The sequence below is a fragment of the Typha angustifolia genome, chromosome 13 (genome assembly GCF_048772165.1).
Source record: "Typha angustifolia cultivar Huaian chromosome 13, ASM4877216v1, whole genome shotgun sequence".
Lineage (NCBI taxonomy): Eukaryota > Viridiplantae > Streptophyta > Magnoliopsida > Poales > Typhaceae > Typha > Typha angustifolia.
Window position 1 is genome coordinate 775,717 of NC_133251.1, and position 20,096 is coordinate 795,812.

Consider the following 20,096-nt stretch of genomic DNA (forward strand, 5'->3'; position numbering starts at 1 on the left):
ACTCTCTTATTATTATTCATTTCCAATAAAATCCAATAATATGGACACCGGGAGTCCATACACTAAACTCAAATCCGGATGAGGTGCGGGGCCGAATCCATCAATCACGCATAGGATCCGGGTTGTGGGGCCCAAGGTGACACAGCTGGGGGAGGAGCTAAGCCGTACTCTTTGTCGGATATTTGTTACGGTGACTAGGACAATAAAGTCGTTCACGTTGCCCCACGTTTTGCCACGAAGTGGATAAGAACGCCTCGTATTACTGGCGTGTCCCATGTCTCAATGAGACAAAGGAGATTGTTTTGGGGTGCTGCTAATTTTATCCAAAGATTTCTAATGGCCAATCGAAAGAAGAAGAAGAAGAAGAAGAAGAAGAAGAAGAAGAAGAGTGATCGATAGAAGAAGGTTCACATAAAGTAGTCATTTTAAATTGCAGAATGATTGTGTTACTTGAAAAGAATTAGGCAATAAATAGCCTGTAAGATTCTCATCACAAAATATGAATTTTTTACAAGGGAAAAGTTTCAGAGGTTTATCATACATAAATTTCTACTGGCTGGCCGTCGTCGGTGTTTTGTTATCCAATCATAGACTGCAATGAGTTTCTAAACAGTGACAGCTTCTTCAGTTAATTATAGATCTTTTTAAGCTCAGGATGCTGCAAGACAAACTGTCAAAATGCTGCAGACAAAAAGAGCAAAGACTCCAGTGTGAGGATTTAGCATCTTGTGGCTGTGGATGCTGGTGACTTCCAAATAAGCTTCTCAAAAGTAGAATTTTCTTCATCCGCTATTGATTATCTTGTAGATGGATTCTGAGAGAGAGATAAAAGAAACTCTGCTTCATCCCAGATTCATCTTCTGGAATCCGAAGTGACTAATTTTTTGGATGCAACCAAGGAATTGAAGAAGAGAATCAAGTTCAGCCAGGGGAAAATCACCTGGATGGTGCTTGAGATGAATCTCCTGCAGTCTTGGCAAATTACCAAAAAAGAAAACAAAAATCAATTAATAAAGACAGTTCAAAGGTGACTGTCTGCATAGAAATAAGTTTTGTATGAAATAAGCAAAGCACGCAGTATGATACCTGATGTAACTGCACTGAATTGTAGCAAGTTACATAAATTGGAATTCAACAAACTGGAGTTCAATTGATACTGCCGAGCAACCCCTAGGCTGCAATTAGAATCATTCAAAACTTTCAAGTATGCATAGGGGACGACAAGGCCCTGTAACAAAAAGTGAACATTTCGCATCAGCTTCTACACAGCAAAAACATGAAATGATGTGTTATGGTCAAAAGATAAAAGATCAGCAGAAATATTTTCGCTATGAATAAGATAGCTAGGGGACAAAAAGATCAAAAATGATCCCACATAATGGTACTAGTGACTATCCTTTTGGAATATGAGGAAATTAACGGTGCAAAGTATTCCAACTATCAGGCAAAAAACAAAGTTGATTTGCAGACCACACAGAACAAATGTAATACGCGTCATATTACAAAAAAAAAAGATGTATGCTAACGTCAAAGAGTTTTTCTTTTTTGAGTCTGCGAGTATATACTGGTTCTGTAGGACAAAGTTCCTGTTAGAACAAACTAAGAAATTACCATCTGTATGCTGTTTCACAACCAGTTGATAAAAGATTTTGACCAGTATAGAGCTTTTCTCCTGAAAAAGTAAGATGGCCATGGACAGCAGACATCGAGTGAACAGCCTTGAAAACTTAGGTTCCAATGAAAATAGAGAAACTAGTCTCTTCGAACTCATTACACAGGATACATTTATATCAGAACAGTATCAACATGTGTATAGAAAACATTGCTTGATGAAGTGGTCTCCAAGTGAACAATGAGAACAAACCTGAGTTTGAACATATCACCACATTGTCCAGCCTCCCCAGGTTTCACCTACTTCTCTGTTTCTTTCAAGAAAAATATAATAGCTGTTTTATCAAGGAACTACCATCAGGAAATGATGTTTGATGATCAGACAAAAAGACGATAATAGTTGCTTTTAGTTGCTTTCACCAACTGTAGTCTTCCCATATGGGAGTTCCAAGAACCTTGTACTTAGAAGGATGTACATTCTAGCAGTCTGCAAAAAGCTATGTTTGTAGTGTCCGATACCGAAATAATGGAGAAGCTCTATCCTTAGTATTCTTTGTCCGGAGGCTACTTCCCGAAAGAAGGTGGGACAAAAATTGCTCGCCACTTCCATCAGTCTTGCTATTGCAACTACTTAAATTGCTTATGACAGACCATTGCATCTCAAAGTTAGGAGAATACCCAACTTGCTGCATTTCATGCAAAAGTTCTGCCACCTCATTTAGATTTTTATTGGCATAATATCTATCAATAACATTGGTATACATTCTGTAGGTAGGAGTAGAACCTGACACAAGAATTGATCTCAGAATTCTTTTAGCATCCTCAGTTTTCCCAACAGCACAAAGGCCCGCAATAAGAGCATCACAGGACTCCTTGCTTGGTTTAAGGTTTTCATACTGCATTTCAGCAAGGTAATCAAGAGCCTGATCAAATGCTCTGCAGATGCATAGCCTGTAGATAACCAAACTATAACTGCCTTCGCTTGGAAGGTAACCTTTCTTTAGCATTGCATTGAGCAGATCAACTGCCTTTGTTGTGTTCCCTTTCAAGCAGAATAATTTAATCAGGAGGGCATAATTAATGTCGGTGGAAAAAATTCCTCTTTTATTCACTCGCTCCAAAACAATTTCTGCTTCAGAAAGCTTACCAAAAGAAAGAAGTTTGACAGCAAGCACATTTTGAATAACTGAACAATATTTCCAGCCATGACATTCTATCAATTCACTTATGTCTAATGCTTTGTCAAGTTCCCCATTATTGCAGAAATTATTGATCACTATTCTGAGACTACATTTACTTGGTGTTAGACCTTTAGCAATCATAGTATTTAGTGCTTCAACAGACATTGGCATATTTCCACTCTTGTAAAAGCCATATATAAGAAAATCATAAGTACTTCTATCAAGGGGAATATGTCTATCATGCATGTTCTTTAATATAGACTCAACAAGAAAAACTTCCCCCGTCTGAGAAAGATAAAAGATTAGGATGTTACACAGAATAAGCTCCTGTGATTTACTCACTTCCCAGATCAGATCTTTAAGGTTAAATGCTGCATGTAGCTGACGATGCATACACATTTGTTGAACCAGACTTCGATAAGCTGAAACAGAAAGGTTAATATTCTTTCTTACCATAAGACAAAGTACTTCATATGCCTTTCCCAAATTGTTTTCACGACAATATCCGCACAACAATATATCCAAATCAATATCATCCACTAAAATCTTGTTAATAAGAATATCATGCAAATCAGCTGTTACTTCTTTTGTTTTCCTTGTTCTGCATAACTCATCCATCAAAATGCTCTGAAGATGAATATCAGCTCCAAGCTGCTTACTTTGCATATCCTGCATCAAACTAATGGCTTTATCAGCTTTGTCGTACCGAAACAATAAGGGCAACATAAGCTTATATACATCTGGTGACATGGATCTATTATTTTCAAGACAAATATCAAATATTCCAACTGCTTCAACAAATTTCTGTTCTTTCAAGAACCCCTTTATTAAATACACAAAGGCTGCATGATCCAGGACTAGATTTCTCTCAAGAAATGTCTCCACTATTGCACACCCAACACTTGTGTAGCCAGCGACACATAATTCTTTGAGAAGGGCTTTGCAAGCATCAGGAACCAAGTAAGGCCAGTAGTCCACCATGTCATCAAGAATCACTAGTACTTCATCGATCACTCCCCATTTGCATAGGCAACTCACCAAAACCATGATGTCCTTCCTTCCTAGTAAGCACTTGCCTCTCTTTGATGATTCCCAGCATTCCCGAAAACCAATAATATTCTTTTCTTTACAGAAGCCTAGAAGCAAATCAATATAAGCGCTACTCTCAACCAGGAGGTCTCTTTTGAAAAACCTATCTAAAATCAACCTCACATTGACTGGCATCCTGTTCTTAGTTAACTTCTGTGTGAGAAAATCGAAAGTTTCAGTATCAAGCTGGTATGATAAATCTGGCATCGCTTCAATAAGACTGACTGCTTCTTTCAGATGCTGTGGAGACACACAAAGGCCTTTCAACAACTCAGAGTAAGTAGATAAAGAGATGCTTTGCCCCCATTGAACAGCTTCATTTTTCACCTGGAGTGCAGTCTCTGTATTGCCCTTCTGGCATTCCAGTCTAATTACAGAATCAAAATCTGGAGCCATCTCACTATCAAGAATTCGTACTAAGGAAATTTCATACTTCTCAATATCTGTTTCCAAGAATAATCCATTACCTAGTGTATCAAAGAATTCAGCTTTTGGAAGTCCAGGATCATTATCCCTCTTTATCTTCACTTCCAAGTGATCTAGACCCAGAAACACTAAGGCCTTGGAGAGAGCATCAGCAGCAGGAGCCAGAGCAATTTCACCATTGTTCTTCATCATGCCAAGGACCTGCTTAACCTCATCAAATTTTTTATGTCTACAATATCCTGCTAATAGAATCCTAAATGTCGAGGCATCTGGCATTAACCCTTTGTCAATCATATCATCAAATACATATCTTGCATGCCTATATAATCCCTCCTTGAAAACCCCACTTATAATGGCATTATAAGCACAAACTTTAGGGGTTAAATTCCTAGAAAAACACTCAGACAAATATATGAATGCATCTCTCGGCTGTCCTCCCCTACAACTTTGGCAGATTAAGATTGCAAAGGTAACAACATCAGGAGTGAAGCCTAAAGCCTCCATCCTTTTGACAAACAACCAGGCATCTTTATTTCCCAGATTTGAACACACGGAAGAAACCATCTTATTGCAAAGAGGAGCTTGTGGGATGTAACCCCATTCTTCCATAAATTTCATCATATCATTGAAATCTTTTTTCTTACAGAACCCTTCACTGATCGCAGAGAGAGCACTTGTTCCAACTTTTATACCAAAATGTTTTGCCTGCTTCAGTATTTTCATAGCTCGAACAATTTCTCCATCCTTAGTTAGTACTTCAACAACAAAATCTATGATATGCTCCTCTGAATACGAAACTAGTCCAGCATCTAGCATGTCCATATAAACTTTCACAACTGTTTCAGATTTTCCCCTACTGATCAAAAGATTAAGAAGAGTTCGATAACACGATGCTGATGGAATTAAGCCTCTATTTCTTGCTGAATCATACAAAGAGATAGACTTTTCTAAATTACAAGCCTTAGCGTACCCTTGGATGATTTCACTGAACAGCACGCTGGAATCAGAAAAGCCACACTTCGAGATTTGAAGTAAAGATTCAGCGTCCTCTAACATCTCTGCTTCAGTGAGCATCGACGCCATGATCTCATACGACCTCGGGAGATGATTAAAGTCTCTGCTTTGCTCGGCTGCCCAATTGAACAACTTCCAACAAAATCCCACCTTTCTTAGATTTTTCGCATCGGTTCCGAATCCCAACAATACATCGAGGACATCTTCCGGTTTTAAGGCGGAAACGCGCCAAAATGGGCGGATGGTCTCTGGAGACAGGTGCAACCCTAGCTTGAGGAGATCCTGGAGAGAGGATTTATGCGAAAATTTATCAGCTTTCTTCTCCCAGAGGTAAGAGCATTTAGAAATCACCGATCTCCCGATGCCAGAATATGATTTCTCTACGAAATCGGTACGGGTATTGCATCTGGTTTGCTCCGAGAAGCTTGGAACCGGGGTGGTCGAGAAAGGTTCTGTTGCTTTAGGAGCCTTCGTTCGCCATCTAAATGATGATACGACTATCCGATTCATGGGATTGGATTCGACCCCGAGAAGAGAAGAAGCGAACGAACTGTATAGCTCATTCCGGCGACGCCATTAGAGGTGGGAATCCAAGCTCCGCGATCTCGGGTTTTCGCTTTGGCGGTCTTCGGAAGAGGATATGTTCGTCGATAAACTAGCATGGTATATAATACGCTCAGTTTTACAAGTTGGATGAGATTATTTTTCATTTCGCACCCCATATTATTTATTTATTTCGACTACATCTTTTTACCATTTTTCTCTCCACTCCAGCATTTCCAATTGATCCTATATTTCTCATTGGATTTTCAAATAACACCCTACTCACATTTATGTATTTATCACCCAATATTTCCACTCTTTTTTTATACATATTTAACCCCAGTATATTTTTTTATAATGTTAAAGCTATAAGTTTCAAGTCGACGTAATTTAGAACTCTTGGGTTATGGTTTAATCCAATAATCGTACAAATGACTCGGATGAGGAAATGCATCACCCCATCAAAAGAATCCTAGTGAATTAATTTTTTTTCTCTTTAGAAAGTTTAAAGTGATACAAAGCTCATAGATTCAGATGTAATCCAGTGGAAAAACTTACAATTCTTACGTAATTTAGAACTCTTTGGGTTATGGTTTAATCGAATGATCGTACAAATGATTTAGATGAGGAAACGCTTCACCCCCATCAAAAGAATCCTAATGTAATAATTCTTTTTTTTTTTTTTGGTTTCTTTAGAAAGTATAAAGTGATACCAAGCTCATAGTTTAGATGTAATCCAGTAGAAAAACTTACAATGCTTAATGACAAATATCAGCAAGGTATCATGTAAACTTGCCACGGCAATAACTTCTAACCAAGATAAAAGAAATGTCAACTCATCATCACTATTGATTGCATCAGCAATTCTCATCAGCTTATTGACTTCCATGTTTTTAACCTGTTCAGTTGCATGCCATCATTCATCTTGGACAAAGCAATAAAAATTAAATTGTGCTAATGATGAAACAGCTTCATACAAGATCAATTGGAGCCAGGAAAAAAAAAACCTGAGATCTTCACGACAAAATGCAAGCAAAACTGGAAATTACAAAGAGAGAACTAAAATCTCATGGCAGATACAAACATCAATAATTTGATAACTGGGACTTTACAAATAGTTTTGTTGCAGTCTTGCAACAAAGATTCCACAATATATACATCATAGTCAGTTTTTTCCCTACTAATACATTAGAGGCAAAGACAGGCCCCCATAAACCAACACCAAAAATAGGAAAAACACTGTGTTTGAAGTTTGAACAACTCCATCAGACAACACTACATGGGTGAGATCAAACATAACCCTTGCATATCTATACATAATTTAAGCTAGTGAATCCACAATAGAACTCCTCTAATACATTCAGCACATAACTTCATGAATTTGTAAAAAAGTAAACTATGATTCTAACAAGAAGAACAAGGCTTTTAACTTGGATGTAACAAGCCAATGACACCAAGTTGAGTAGCAAACATGTGCCCACGAAATCTTGCACATCCAAAACAACTCTACTCTAAGATTTCATATAGTAGTAGTGTCTGCCTGCTGAAAATGTAAATCTAATGCACAAACTTAACAATGTAATCATCAACTCTACTCTAAAATTTCATGTAGTAGTAGTAGTCTGCTGCTGAAAATGTAAATCTAATGCACAAACTTAACAGTGTAATCATTAAGATATGGCCGGATATTACATTAGAGCAGTTCAATCATGTAATGTCTGTAATACAATAAGCCCCCTTTACATCTACCAGGTACTTATATCATCATATATCTTATATTATCTATCATTTATATATTAATCAGAAAAATAGAACACTTAAGAACAAGGAAAAGAAGTGTCCTCAAAGGGCCTTGCAGACACTTATGACTAAAATGCTTGAATCATCATTATAAGTATAGTTTATGATAATAAGTCTAATTATATATCATCACATCTTATTAAAGCAAAGTGTTAGAATGAGATATTATGATACACATCCTAATGAACAGCAATAACATTGAACCAAACAGGCCCTTAGACATGCATACAAGATGAGGAGAAAAACAAAAATAATGAAAATTAGTATCTAAATAAGCTCTTACTAGTTGAAAGCAAGATAAATTCACAATAGATAATGGAGTGATCACAAGCAGCTGTGTATTTCCATGTTTTTTTTTTTTTTGCTTTACTTGAAATTTAAAAACCAAGAACGAAATGCAATACAATTAATCTAAACAGCACTAATATATCTAATAGCTAGAAAGATCCATCTATGCAATCTAATGAAACAAAAGTTTTAATTCAGCTATGATTGTTAAAGTTTAATATTCTCTATATCACTTATCGTTTGCTGTGCTCACATGAGAGGCTGAGAAATAAATTTTATGAAACAATACTAATTTCATAATGCTTTTGCTGATAACTGATGTAATAGATTCCTCAAATCTAAGCTAGATGAAATCATACTAAAAATAATTCATTTATCCCATGAATTTTTGCTGTCAAGTGTAAGGTAATGTTTATAACATCGTGGAATCCAAGGAAAAGAATAATCAAGTACAGTTTCCTCTCACCAGATAGATCCTCTGCATGCTAGTTAACAACGTGTGCACAATTAGCAACTAAAGAAGCCTCCAAGAGTTACTGGTTGAGAACACAGCATAAAACTTATAGCACAGGCAATCCCACAAGTAAATTCAAACAGCGAGGATAACTAACACTCTCCTACAGTTCTGAGGATGGATCCACATCTAAAAGTTAGATTAACTACTCGGAAGTTGAAACAAGTGTGTAGGGATTTAAGTACAAGCAATCTCAAAGTTCTATCTTTAACATAATTACTCCCAAACATAAGGTGGCACTTCGAACATAGGCCCATGGGAACACATAAGACAGAGTGGTGCTAAAGTTGTGGAAGAAATCAAATAGTGTATATCGGTGCTTGCTGGTCCTCCTAAACAAATCTTCCAAGGTGGGCCATACATCTGGTCTTCTGGTTTAGGCTTCAGGCTTCACATAGGCTGGCTCCAGACTTCACACACCTCAGCTGTTTTGATAGGAGGGAAGGCAACAAAGGTGAAAAACAGGTTCATTAGAAATCTAGCATAGGTGGCCAGGTTGGGTAAAATACAGAATAATGGTCAAAAAAACAAGCAGCTTTAAGCCCATTCTGTGCATTCCAAAAGTTAAACAAGGTAAATGGAGTATTCTACCTGTTGGCCCTAATCATTGAGGATCCTAATAACCATGATGTTTTCCAAGAGGAACAGGGTTTGTACCAGATAACCTGGTAAAATAAGTCAAATTATTAATTGGTAGAACCATAAGCAAGCAACCATTTTACCAAAGGAAAGTGAGGAACTGATCAGATATCTCAAGCAATGCCAATAACAACGTCAGCTGAGACAATCGCAAAAGAGTTGATACTATACTGCATGACTACAGTGAACTGATATTAATTAAAAGAAATTATGTCAGCAGTATAACTTAAATAATGAAACTATACCAATCCTATTAAAAGGTTAGCAGATCCAACTATGAAATCTCTAAGCCTAGTCATCCCTTGGCTAAATAAATGAGTAAAATAATCAGAAAAATGATACGGCAAAACAGTCCCATGTCTTATTTGACTACTTCCATATCCGAACAGACATTGGAGCCATTTATTGTTGGAAGGCAGATGGACTCATGGTTCATCCGTTTAACAGTTAAGACACTGTCATCTCCAAGAGTGAGTTAGATACAGGGAAAAAGGCTGGGCAAGTCAATTTCTATTTCATACTGCTTATCCCACAAAGGATGAAAATCCAATATTGAGCAAAATTGTGGTCAAACTATAATCATTACCCTTAACACAATTAAGTAATAGTCCTGACAAAGTGGCAGGACTCCGAAATCCTAATACTTGTTGTCCCTCTATTGGTGGATTAAGTTATAGTACTCACCATTTTTCGAAAAAGTTATAGTAAAAGAAAAAAAACATTTTCATGACCCTGGAAGAACAGTCATCTTCCCGACATTTTATCCTGCTTCCAATGTAGGTAGAAGCTTCTTCAAAAGCCATACCAAACTTTCATATCTAAATGGCTCAACCTATCTCTAGATCTCTATGGCAGGTATTTTAAGTAAAAATTTGCTAATGCAAACCTACAGCAGTACAATAGAAGAAGTTGCTTCAATGGAATCCTTTCCATTCATCTGATACCTGTATAATGAATAATCTGGTTATAGTTTAAAAAGCTACAAAATATTGGGGCTTACTTACCCAGTGCTGCCAGAACGGCCAGAATATCCACCATAACTGCTGTAGCTGCTACCACCACCCTATAAGGAATAATGCATGGTTAATTGATAAATTACATCTACTAGGTTGATAAGGTGCAGCTTTAGGCAAGAGACAATAAGAGATAGAATAAGATATAGAAAAATAACTAGCAGGATGGATAATATTCATATAAATGCATTCAAAAGCATAATCTGAGATGAGATTTAGGAGAAAAGAAAAAATTAACCACCAATTAGAAGAACAGAATACCTGTGAACCACTATAACTTCCATAGTTTTCAGGAGGCAGTACATCACCAGAAACACCATATCCACTAGAGTATGAATACCCACGTCCATGCACTTTACTGTCCCTGCTCGAATATTTTGACCCATCAGAAGCATTGCTCGGCAAAGGATGATAGGGAACAGAAGGTGGAAAAGCAGATAATGCACTTTCCCTTTCAAAGAAATTGGCTTTCAGCCTGGTTGTTACTTGTACAAGGGCATTTCTAGCGAGATCAAGATCTCCAGTTATCTGCAATAAATCAAGGGGTATGTCATATTAATTTCAACTCTACGGAACACATCACTTGGAGAAAAAACCTTATTGGCCTATTCAAAGGTTTAGTCATTACTTGAACCATCTCGTCATCCTCAGCAGCAATTTTGGGGAGGTTCTCCTTTGAAAGTATACGTATATTTGCTCTCGTACTTCTCCTCATCTCAGATATGATTGACCCACCTTTGCCAATCAGGCAGCCAATTCGTGATGTCGGTACAAGTAAGCGGGTAGTATATGAGGGATCTCCAGATTCTGACTCAGTTTTCTCACTACACCTGGGTTGCAACCGTACTGCAGCATCAATTGTTGGAGAGATTGGATCTTCAAAGAACTAAAGAGAGAAAAAGCAAATCCAATGGAATTATAATTTTAAAAAAAAGTGTGAATGCAATAAAAACGGACAAGATAAATAAAAATGGTGCTTACCTCTTTTGCAGATATCAGAATTATGCAATCATCTTCAGCAGCAGAACTATCCACTTTAATGAAAGCTCCAGATTCCTGCCTTATCTGTTTAATAATAACACCACCCTTGCCTATCACTCCTCCTATGTTGGCAGAAGGACAGAGTAGACGTAAGCTAAACTCCTTTGCAGAGTTCTCATCCCTTGGAGGTGGGTAAAAAGATGGCCAATCTCCTCCCATATCATTTTTGTAACCTCCATAGGGACTAATAACTGGTCCCATCCCCATGACTGGCGCACCTGCATTAGGGACACCAAACTGGCTACCCAGAGGATATACTTGGGATGTGTTAGATGTGAGCAGGTGCTGTGAGCGAGATGGATTGTCATGCAAACGGGATGAGACTTGGAAAAGTGCCTTCCTGACAACCGAGGATTCCCCAGTGATCTAATAGCAGAAAAGTTGGTAACCAGATTACATAAATTTATATAAACATAATCCAAAGGAGATAAGGTCATATATGCAGTTTGAGTAATCCAACAAACATGGTTTATCAAATACAGTATTTGCCATACAAATAAAGAAAAGACCTTATCATATGTCATCGATGTAAAAGCTTCCAAAAGCACAATAGAACCCAACATCAACCATGCTATTAGAACTTCATCAAAGAAAAGTAAAAAAACCAATAAAATTTGCAGGTCATTTTAATGTAGTAACGGAAAGGATAAAAGAAAAAAAAAATCACATCTCTTTCCATATGGTAAACGAGAAGCCTAATACAGCATGCCACTTAGAAAGGTGTTAGGTACTTCAATTGCATAACAAGTAGTAGACTAAAAGCTAAGATGGATGCATACTCCGCAAACAAAAGTAAATTATAAGAAAGTCAGATAGACAAAATCTAGAACATCATTTTTCAGTTCCACCAGCCCTCATTGACTAATCATCCCATTCGGTGACTCTAATAGTAAGTATAATAAAAATATAACAATAACCTACCCATTCACGTGCATATTTAGTCTCCTCTAGTGATGAGTAATCCATCATACCTGAAGAAGTTCATCGCTGCTGATGGCACATGCAGGCAGATGCTCATTCTTCAAAATACGAACTTGTGCACCAGTATCACTACGGATACCTTGGATAATCTGTCCACCTTTTCCAATAATGCATCCAATCTGATCAGATGGCACAAGAAGTCGAACCGTAACTTGAGGGGAACCTCCATCGTCCTCTTCGTCACCCGGTGCTTCATCAGTGACAAGCCTCTCATGCACTCTAAAGAGGGCATCTTGTGCGGGGCAAATCTTATCACCAGTATCTTCAAAAAAGTTAATTTCTCTGCTTGCGCTGAATATTGTAATAACTCGCTCTTCACATCCAGGTACCGTCTCACCAATCCTAATCTTGGCTTGTGTGTCAGCCCTCAGCTGCTTTACGATCTCACCACCCCTCCCAATGATGCTTCCTATCTTTCGTCCAGGACACAAGTAACGGTAGACAGTATCTTCTGGACCAGGGGCATAGGTGTCCCTTTCTTCACCAGGATTTCTTCTCTTGTTTCCTCCTTCATCAGCATAGTCCGATTGTCGCTTCCCATAGTTGTTTCTCTGCCCAGCCATTAGCTAACAACCACGGTATACCAATTCTGCAATACAGCATGTAAATTTAAATTGAAGAGCACAATTAAATATAAACAAACTAAACTCAAGTGTGCACATATCTGGAAATAACCACAGGTGGCAAATAATCACCACAATGGGAGAAAAGCAAGACCGCTATACTAGAGAGTAACTCATTCAACATGTCATGACAATGCCAGATAAATGGATAATGGAAGTTCGAAACAGGTGTTGACTTTTTATACACTGATCAGTTCTTCCAAATGCCTGAACATTACGCAAACCAGGAAGAATTTATCATTATGATAGACACCGGTCCTATGGATAGGCCTGATGAATACAGCAATAATCACTAATAACAAAACCAAAAGAGAGTTATCCAAATTATCATAAAAACTACATCTTATAGTAACTTTTGACCAAATAAAGAAAAGCTAGGGCAGGAAATGGACCTTTTACTGAATGCGAAAACATGGCATCAACTATCATACAATGCAGTCTCAGTTGTCCTTACAGCACAACTCACTATTTCAAAATAACTAAGCACGAATCACCAACCCAAAAATCTCCAGGCACTCTACCAACAGGAAATAAAAGACGAGATTCTTCACAAAGCAAACTTCCACAGAATAATCCTTGGACCAAAGCAAATACCTTCCTTCTCTGCCACTAAAAACCCTCAAAAGTATAGATCTCTCACATGATAAACGTTCCACCGGCACCTGACGGACTCTCCGAACGTACAAAACCCTAGATCCGACACAAATTATGCGAAGATCTCAAGGACACTGGACCTAAATAACTTCTCTAAGTCATAGAGAATTAACAAACTACGAGCGACGAATCAAATCATGAATATAATATTGTCAAACAACAATCACAAGATAAAAACAAACAAAAACCCATAAGTTGCACACCGTTCTGCAGAACGAAGAAAGGATAGCCCGCTCATCGTAGCATGAACGGATATGGGGGAAATTTTTTTGCACTGACCTTTGATATACTTCCAGATCCAAGAAGGGTATGGATTCTGCAATGCGGAGGAGGGAACCAAAAGAGTCGGCTTCGGAAAGAGTAGATTACGAAGAGAAGAGGAGTCGGAGGAAATATCTAGGTCAGCTTACGATCACCGTCATTACAATTACCAAACCACCCTTGGCATTGTACATTCAACACCCTACCTTATTTATTTATTACGGTCTTTCTCTAACTATTTTTAATTTGATCCTATGTATTTAATAGAATACGAAAAACATCCTTAACAACTCTTATATTTCAATTTTCAATAAATATATATATAAAAACACTACAAAGTCCAAAGTAGGAGTTTTATAATGATTTAGTGGAAAAGAAGTCGGTTGCCTTTCCAATAAGAGCACCAAATACGCCACCGGTTTTAATCCTTCGTTGTTATCCGAAGACCGTCGAAAAGAAAAATCTAAAACCCCCAAATCTGAAGGGGGACACGGGACACCGTTCTCTTCCCTCTTTTCCAATCCCCAAATCCTTCCATCCAAATAGAAATCCTAGATCTCGCGCCCCGTCTGGCTCCTCATCTCTTTGGCGTCTTCATCTGGTGTTCCAAATCCTTCGTTGAAATCTCAAACCTAACCCTAGCCTTTGCATCGCCCACTCGCCCAATTCAATCGCCGCGGAAACCCTAGCTTCGAAGATGTCGTCTTCCTCGGGCCAGCAGCAGTTTCGGTACACCCAAACCCCATCGAAGGTGCTTCACCTCCGCAACCTGCCATGGGAGTGCGCGGAGGAGGAGCTCGTCGAGCTCTGCAAGCCATTCGGCAAGATCGTCAACACCAAGTCCAACGTTGGGGCTAATCGCAACCAGGCCTTCGTTGAATTTGTGGGTCTTTTATCTTGAAAATTTTCTTTTAGTTTTCTTATATTATTTTACATCAGTCTACTGTGCTTCTGGAAAAGGAGATAGATGGTTGGTTTTCATGTTTTCTTTTGTTAGAATAGGTAAGTATATCGTATTCACGCTACATTATCTGTTTCAACTTTCTTTATAGAGATTATATAGACTTCATGTTCGTGGAGGAAAGATTATTATCTGAAATCAGTTTGTTGTCAAAGAAGTTGTGTTTCTTATGGAGATTATATGTATATCCTCAATTTTTATTTACTGGTACTCCAGTATTTAGTTATTGGGACATACTGATTGCTGACCTCTATTGAGTATAACTCTTAATCTTTTCTTTTCCAGGCTGACCTTAATCAGGCCATATCAATGGTTTCATATTATGCCTCCTCATCTGATCCTGCACAAGTTCGTGGGAAAACCGTTTATATTCAATATTCAAATAGGCAAGAAATTGTTAACAATAAGAGCCCAGGAGATGTTGCTGGAAATGTATTGCTTGTTACCATAGAGGGTGTTGAAGCTGGTGATGTCAGCATCGACGTGATTCATTTGGTAAGTCCTATTTAAAAAATAGCTCTTTTTTCTGTACAAGTATTTAGGTGTATCAGATTTGAAGAATCATTATTTTCAACTGCTTTTATTTTGGTTGATGAATGTTATAAGCTGAAGTAGTATAAGGGAGTCTGCCTGATCTAATATTTGTAGATCGAAGATGATTTGGCTTAATTTTCTTACTTACAGTAACATAATCTGCATGGATTAGCAGGCCAATGTTAACACGGAGAGAATCTCGTTATCCACATCCGCAATCGGAGAGATACCATGTTTGTTTTGCTATCTCTTTCTTCTGACTATTATATTCAACTTCTGTGGTCTTAATCTTGAGAATGGTTCATTCTATCTTTTGTTCACATCATGCTCAAGAACTCAGATGAATGATGCTTACAACTTGTTTATGAAAGCTCTTTATGAAGGTTAAACTTCAAATCTTTAGGACAAGTGCCTTTTTTGTTGTTTATTTTATGATCATTCCATTTTATTTGAAACTTTTCTGCCAACCATAAAGAATGTTATTTGTTTAACTACCCTGATTTGGTTGTTATCTGCTTTCAAGATTGGTAACAATGAATCTTTATCTTTTCTTATTAATTTGTTTTGTTGGAGGCAGTGTGTAAGTAAGGTCCATGCATCATGTTCATCTTTATAACTATAATATTGCAAATTGTTTGATGCCACTGGAGTTTTCATGAATGCCATGCTGTTAATTACAGGTGCCATTCTGCACTTATGAGATTATTTTGTTGTATTCCATGGAATCCGGTCTCAATTTATGTCTATTGCTCTTACCATTTTATTTTTTATAGATGTTAATCATCTATCTTATTACTCCTTTTGTGCATCAGGTGTTCTCTGCCTTCGGATTCGTTCACAAAATTGCTACATTTGAAAAGGCTGCTGGTTTTCAGGTTTGCTATAGTTTGGTGTCTTGTGAGATGCTCTATGCATATTTTATGAACATTAACTTATTTTTTGGTTTTTAATGTGTTGCTAGGCATTAATCCAGTACACTGATGCAGCAACTGCCTCAGCTGCCAGGGAAGCCTTGGATGGAAGAAGCATCCCAAGGTGCCCTTCCTTGCTTTATGCTTGTTTACCTGGCATTTTACTAACTTCTATGTCTTTTTAGTGACATTCCTTTGAATTTGTACATATAGGTACCTACTACCTGATCATGTTGCGATGTGCCATCTGCGAATATCATTTTCTGCACATACAGACTTGAACATTAAGTTCCAATCACACCGCAGCAGGTATAACTACGTGAATAATCTGTCATGGAAACATCCAGAGTTCATTTGCACTGTTCATTTTTCATCATAGATTTTGATCTTCAAAAAGCCTAATTCACTTGTCGTCATGCATTTATCTGTTTATTGCCATGCTATGTCAGGAATCCAGCTGGCTGCTAAGGTCAGATACTCTCTTTATAATGTCCATCATACTATGTTTACATTAGTTTTAGATCTAGGTCATGGATTGAGGAGAATTATGGGGCCTTCAGAATAATTACAATAACATAACATACTTTTTCTTTCTATATAGAAATCATAATTCACATTAACCTGGTTGAATGATTGTACCTCATTACTCTAAAGTAGCCTAAGGAGTACAATGCTTGTAAGATGGCTGGTTGTAATCACATTGCTAATTGCAGTATGCATTTCAGTGCTACTTATGAAGAACTATTGGTTTATTGTTCACATTTGTCTTGTTGCTTATGGATTACAGTTGGAAGCTTTTACACTGAAAAAGGCAGTGGACTAGTCTTATTTGCAAAACCACATATTAATTTATTTCATAACTTATATGGAAGTTGAGTACTACATGCTATCGATGTCAAAGTATGTTATTTTTCATTTACTGATTTTCTCTGCAGAGTACTGCATGCTATACATGTACTTTTTTAATGTAACAGTAATATCAATTTGATTATGCAGGGACTACACAAATCCTTATCTTCCTGTTAATCCTTCTGCAATTGAGGGTACCTTACAGGTTGGTTATACACAAAGTCCATGCATCTTATTCTTCTACTTGATATCTGATGGATGTTTATTGACAGACTGTCGTTGGTCCTGATGGAAAGAAAAAAGAACCTGAGAGTAATGTACTCCTTGCTTCTATTGAAAATATGCAATATGCTGTGACAGTCGATGTCCTTCATACTGTAAGATGTCTTATTCTGCTATACTTACAGACAAAATTTGTCACTGTGATGTGCTCAATTAGGTTTCCCATTTCAGGTATTCTCAGCATTTGGTATGGTCCAGAAAATTGCAATTTTTGAGAAGAATGGCGGGATGCAGGCTTTAATTCAGTATCCTGGTATGAAGAATTACTGTGTAACGTCTCTCCATTTTCTGTATTATATATGGTAGTAGATTTCAGATATATGAATATTATGTCTTTATTTGATCAATATTTCTGGACATTTGTTAGTCTTTCATATCACCACTAATCTGTGACTATCTTAATCTAGATCTCTATACCAAGTGAATCCATTCTACTCTGATATATCTTCACTCCAATCCATTCTCTAATCTGAAATTTTAGAATTTAGTGATGTTTTATGCCAAAAGAACATGTAATGCCTGCTGCTGGCTATTTCTGCTGTCGTACCACTACTCTAGTTTGTCGTGGTGGGCTGGTGGCTGTTGTTTCTGTTATTGTGTATGTGTATCTTTGCTACAAACACACATGGTCCCATCCATAGGTGGTAGTGTGGTACTTTCATATGCACATGGCTAGTAAATCCCACTTAGATCTTCATGATTCAACTTTTTACGAGTTCATGGGAAAGTCTCTTTTTGCCATACAGGAGTATTTCCTTTTTTCCTTTTTGCCGTCTCATGCGGTGGTTTTATTAGGATTATGAACCTGTATTGTAACATCTTGCTGATATAATGGACCAATCTCATTAACAAAATTTTAGTTCTCTCTGATATCTTAGTGCTACTCTTTCCTGGTTTATGCAATTGGATGTCTGTGATTTAGATTCTTCATTTTGAACCTTGTAATGATCAAGTTGCTCTTTTTTTGGAAGGACGTAACTCTATTCCTGGGAAAACCTTGTTGACCTGAAAAAGAGAATGCCGTTTAAGTTAATCATGATTTCTTTCTTTGCTTTGATAATATGAAACTCAAGATTTTTTGGCAGTCCATTTTGATTGATCAATTCATGTTCCACACAGATTTGACTACTGCTGCAGTTGCTAAAGAAGCTTTAGAGGGGCATTGCATCTATGATGGTGGCTACTGTAAGCTTCATCTGTCATACTCTCGTCATACTGATCTCAATGTAAAGGTATTTATGGGTATTTTTGGGTTATATTGAAATGATGAGAACTATAAACAAAAAATATACATAGGATTTTGCTAATCTCATGCCACGTATTAGCGAATGATGAGTGGTTGGTAATTATCATATTCTTGTTGATCCTTGTACGTTGTTGTCAACTTGTCTAGTATTTTGTCTGATACAAGATATCTATGTATCTATAGGCACATAGTGATAAGAGCAGGGATTACACGATTCCAGACACTGGGATACTTGCAATGCCACAAGCTTCTGTGCCAGCCACTGCTACTGGTTGGCAAAATAATCCTCAAGCGGCTGGAACATTTTCTCCCAACGGAATGTTTGCACCAGGTGTCGGCTCCCAAGGACCAGCATTTGATGGGCAAATGCCAACATGGGATCCTAGCAAAACAACTTATCCCTCGGCTCCTGGAACATATCCAACTCAGACATTCCCTCAATCTGGTCCTCAGTATCCTACTTCAGGGGCTTTCCCACCTACTGCAGCTAATCCTCTTCAAGGTTCTCAACAAATGCCTCAGCATGGTATCCAACAGAGAACTTCTGGTGCACCATCCGTTGGCCAGCCACCTCTCTATTACCAGTAGACGTATGCAACAACATTTCATATTGACTCTCGCAGCATTTGAGTAGTTTCCTGAGACATTTTCAACCGATTTCTGTTGCTCTCATATATCTTACCATCTCAATGTGTTCAAATAATCTTTATGCTGTTGTCCTTTTTATTTTGTCATCATTAGCAGATGATGGTAATGCATCATATGAGTATCAGTGAGTGAAGATTCATGCGTCGAGTGAAAGGATTTCAAGTTATGTAGCCTTTCAAAATGTATGGCAGAAGAACTAGAAGCTCACTGAGTAGTGCTTGTTCAAAGAAGATAATATTGCATTATTGCTAGAGTTGCCATTCAATGTATGCATGTTTTGTGTGTATCCAAAGTTACATCTTAATTTCTCCTTGTTAGGTTCTGATCTGCCCTGATTCTTTACCCCTCTGCATTCAGCGGTGTGTGTGGTTGGTGTACAACAGTACAAAAGAGTACGAGTATCATGTGATACTTTGTATTGCTTTGTTTCTTTCTTCCTATCACACAGTTGGGCTTAATTGTACACTTTTGGTAAGAATTAACCTTTAGATTGCCCAGATGTAACAGAGCTGAGATTTTGGCAAATGTTTGGGGACAACATCAGAAGATATTTTAATTTCCCCGGGTGAACTTCTGTTTGGCAACCCCCTTCTACATGTTGAGGCTGTTTTAAGGTCAATATTACTTGGCTAACTCTATTTGGTTGTGAAATTTTTTATAACTTATTGTAAATATAGTGAGGTCTATACTAGTTTACCATTCAAACGGCAATTTATCTTAATACTAATATGCTAATATTTATTAATAAAAGTGAATTATTAATTTCCTTTTGAAAGACATTATTTTAATTAATTATTATTGTGATTTCTCTCTTTTATCTCCTCTTCTTATACATAAAGAATATTTTAGTTATTTATTAAAATATTTTTAAATTGTAATTTTCTTAAATCACATCAAGTTTAAATATTACATCACTATTTATAACCAAACACTATAATAGTCTAGGTCAATATAAATTTTATTGTAAAAAGTATAAAAAATTAGTAT

General features: G+C 37.3%; 3 protein-coding genes across 9 annotated transcripts; 1 reads left to right on the forward strand and 2 right to left on the reverse strand.

Moving 5' to 3' along the window:
• Nucleotides 1-115: 115 nt before the first annotated feature.
• On the reverse strand, nucleotides 116-5,957 carry LOC140773308 (pentatricopeptide repeat-containing protein At5g15280, mitochondrial). Of its 2 annotated transcripts, none has more exons than XM_073115785.1 (3): nucleotides 1,865-5,957; nucleotides 1,087-1,228; nucleotides 116-972 (listed from the first exon to the last, which is right to left on the reverse strand). In XM_073115785.1, the coding sequence occupies exon 1, from the start codon at nucleotides 5,829-5,831 to the stop codon at nucleotides 2,109-2,111; it is 3,723 nt and encodes a 1,240-aa protein (XP_072971886.1). In that variant the 5' UTR covers nucleotides 5,832-5,957; the 3' UTR covers nucleotides 116-972; nucleotides 1,087-1,228; nucleotides 1,865-2,108. The 2 variants fall into 2 exon arrangements, with proteins under 2 accessions (XP_072971886.1, XP_072971888.1); XM_073115787.1 differs by having other exon boundaries at nucleotides 1,612-5,957.
• Nucleotides 5,958-7,326: 1,369 nt separating this feature from the next.
• LOC140773003 (KH domain-containing protein At4g18375) lies at nucleotides 7,327-13,835 on the reverse strand. Of its 3 annotated transcripts, none has more exons than XM_073115304.1 (8): nucleotides 13,697-13,835; nucleotides 12,131-12,729; nucleotides 11,100-11,525; nucleotides 10,747-11,004; nucleotides 10,380-10,646; nucleotides 10,110-10,168; nucleotides 9,058-9,131; nucleotides 7,327-8,891 (listed from the first exon to the last, which is right to left on the reverse strand). In XM_073115304.1, exons 2-7 carry the CDS (start codon nucleotides 12,701-12,703, stop codon nucleotides 9,083-9,085), a joined length of 1,632 nt encoding a protein of 543 aa, XP_072971405.1. In that variant the 5' UTR covers nucleotides 12,704-12,729; nucleotides 13,697-13,835; the 3' UTR covers nucleotides 7,327-8,891; nucleotides 9,058-9,082. The 3 variants fall into 3 exon arrangements, with proteins under 3 accessions (XP_072971405.1, XP_072971406.1, XP_072971407.1); XM_073115305.1 differs by having other exon boundaries at nucleotides 12,131-12,706; nucleotides 13,697-13,780; XM_073115306.1 differs by lacking the exon at nucleotides 9,058-9,131.
• Nucleotides 13,836-14,096: 261 nt separating this feature from the next.
• On the forward strand, nucleotides 14,097-19,354 carry LOC140773547 (polypyrimidine tract-binding protein homolog 1-like). Of its 4 annotated transcripts, none has more exons than XM_073116160.1 (10): nucleotides 14,097-14,561; nucleotides 14,925-15,134; nucleotides 15,986-16,048; nucleotides 16,135-16,208; nucleotides 16,298-16,393; nucleotides 17,081-17,138; nucleotides 17,206-17,310; nucleotides 17,387-17,468; nucleotides 18,335-18,400; nucleotides 18,645-18,787. In XM_073116160.1, the coding sequence occupies exons 1-10, from the start codon at nucleotides 14,376-14,378 to the stop codon at nucleotides 18,650-18,652; spliced, it is 948 nt and encodes a 315-aa protein (XP_072972261.1). In that variant the 5' UTR covers nucleotides 14,097-14,375; the 3' UTR covers nucleotides 18,653-18,787. The 4 variants fall into 4 exon arrangements, with proteins under 4 accessions (XP_072972261.1, XP_072972258.1, XP_072972259.1 ...); XM_073116157.1 differs by having other exon boundaries at nucleotides 14,099-14,561; nucleotides 18,335-18,447; nucleotides 18,645-19,354; XM_073116158.1 differs by lacking the exon at nucleotides 14,097-14,561 and adding an exon at nucleotides 15,349-15,406 and having other exon boundaries at nucleotides 14,994-15,134; nucleotides 18,335-18,447; nucleotides 18,645-19,354.
• Nucleotides 19,355-20,096: the final 742 nt, after the last annotated feature.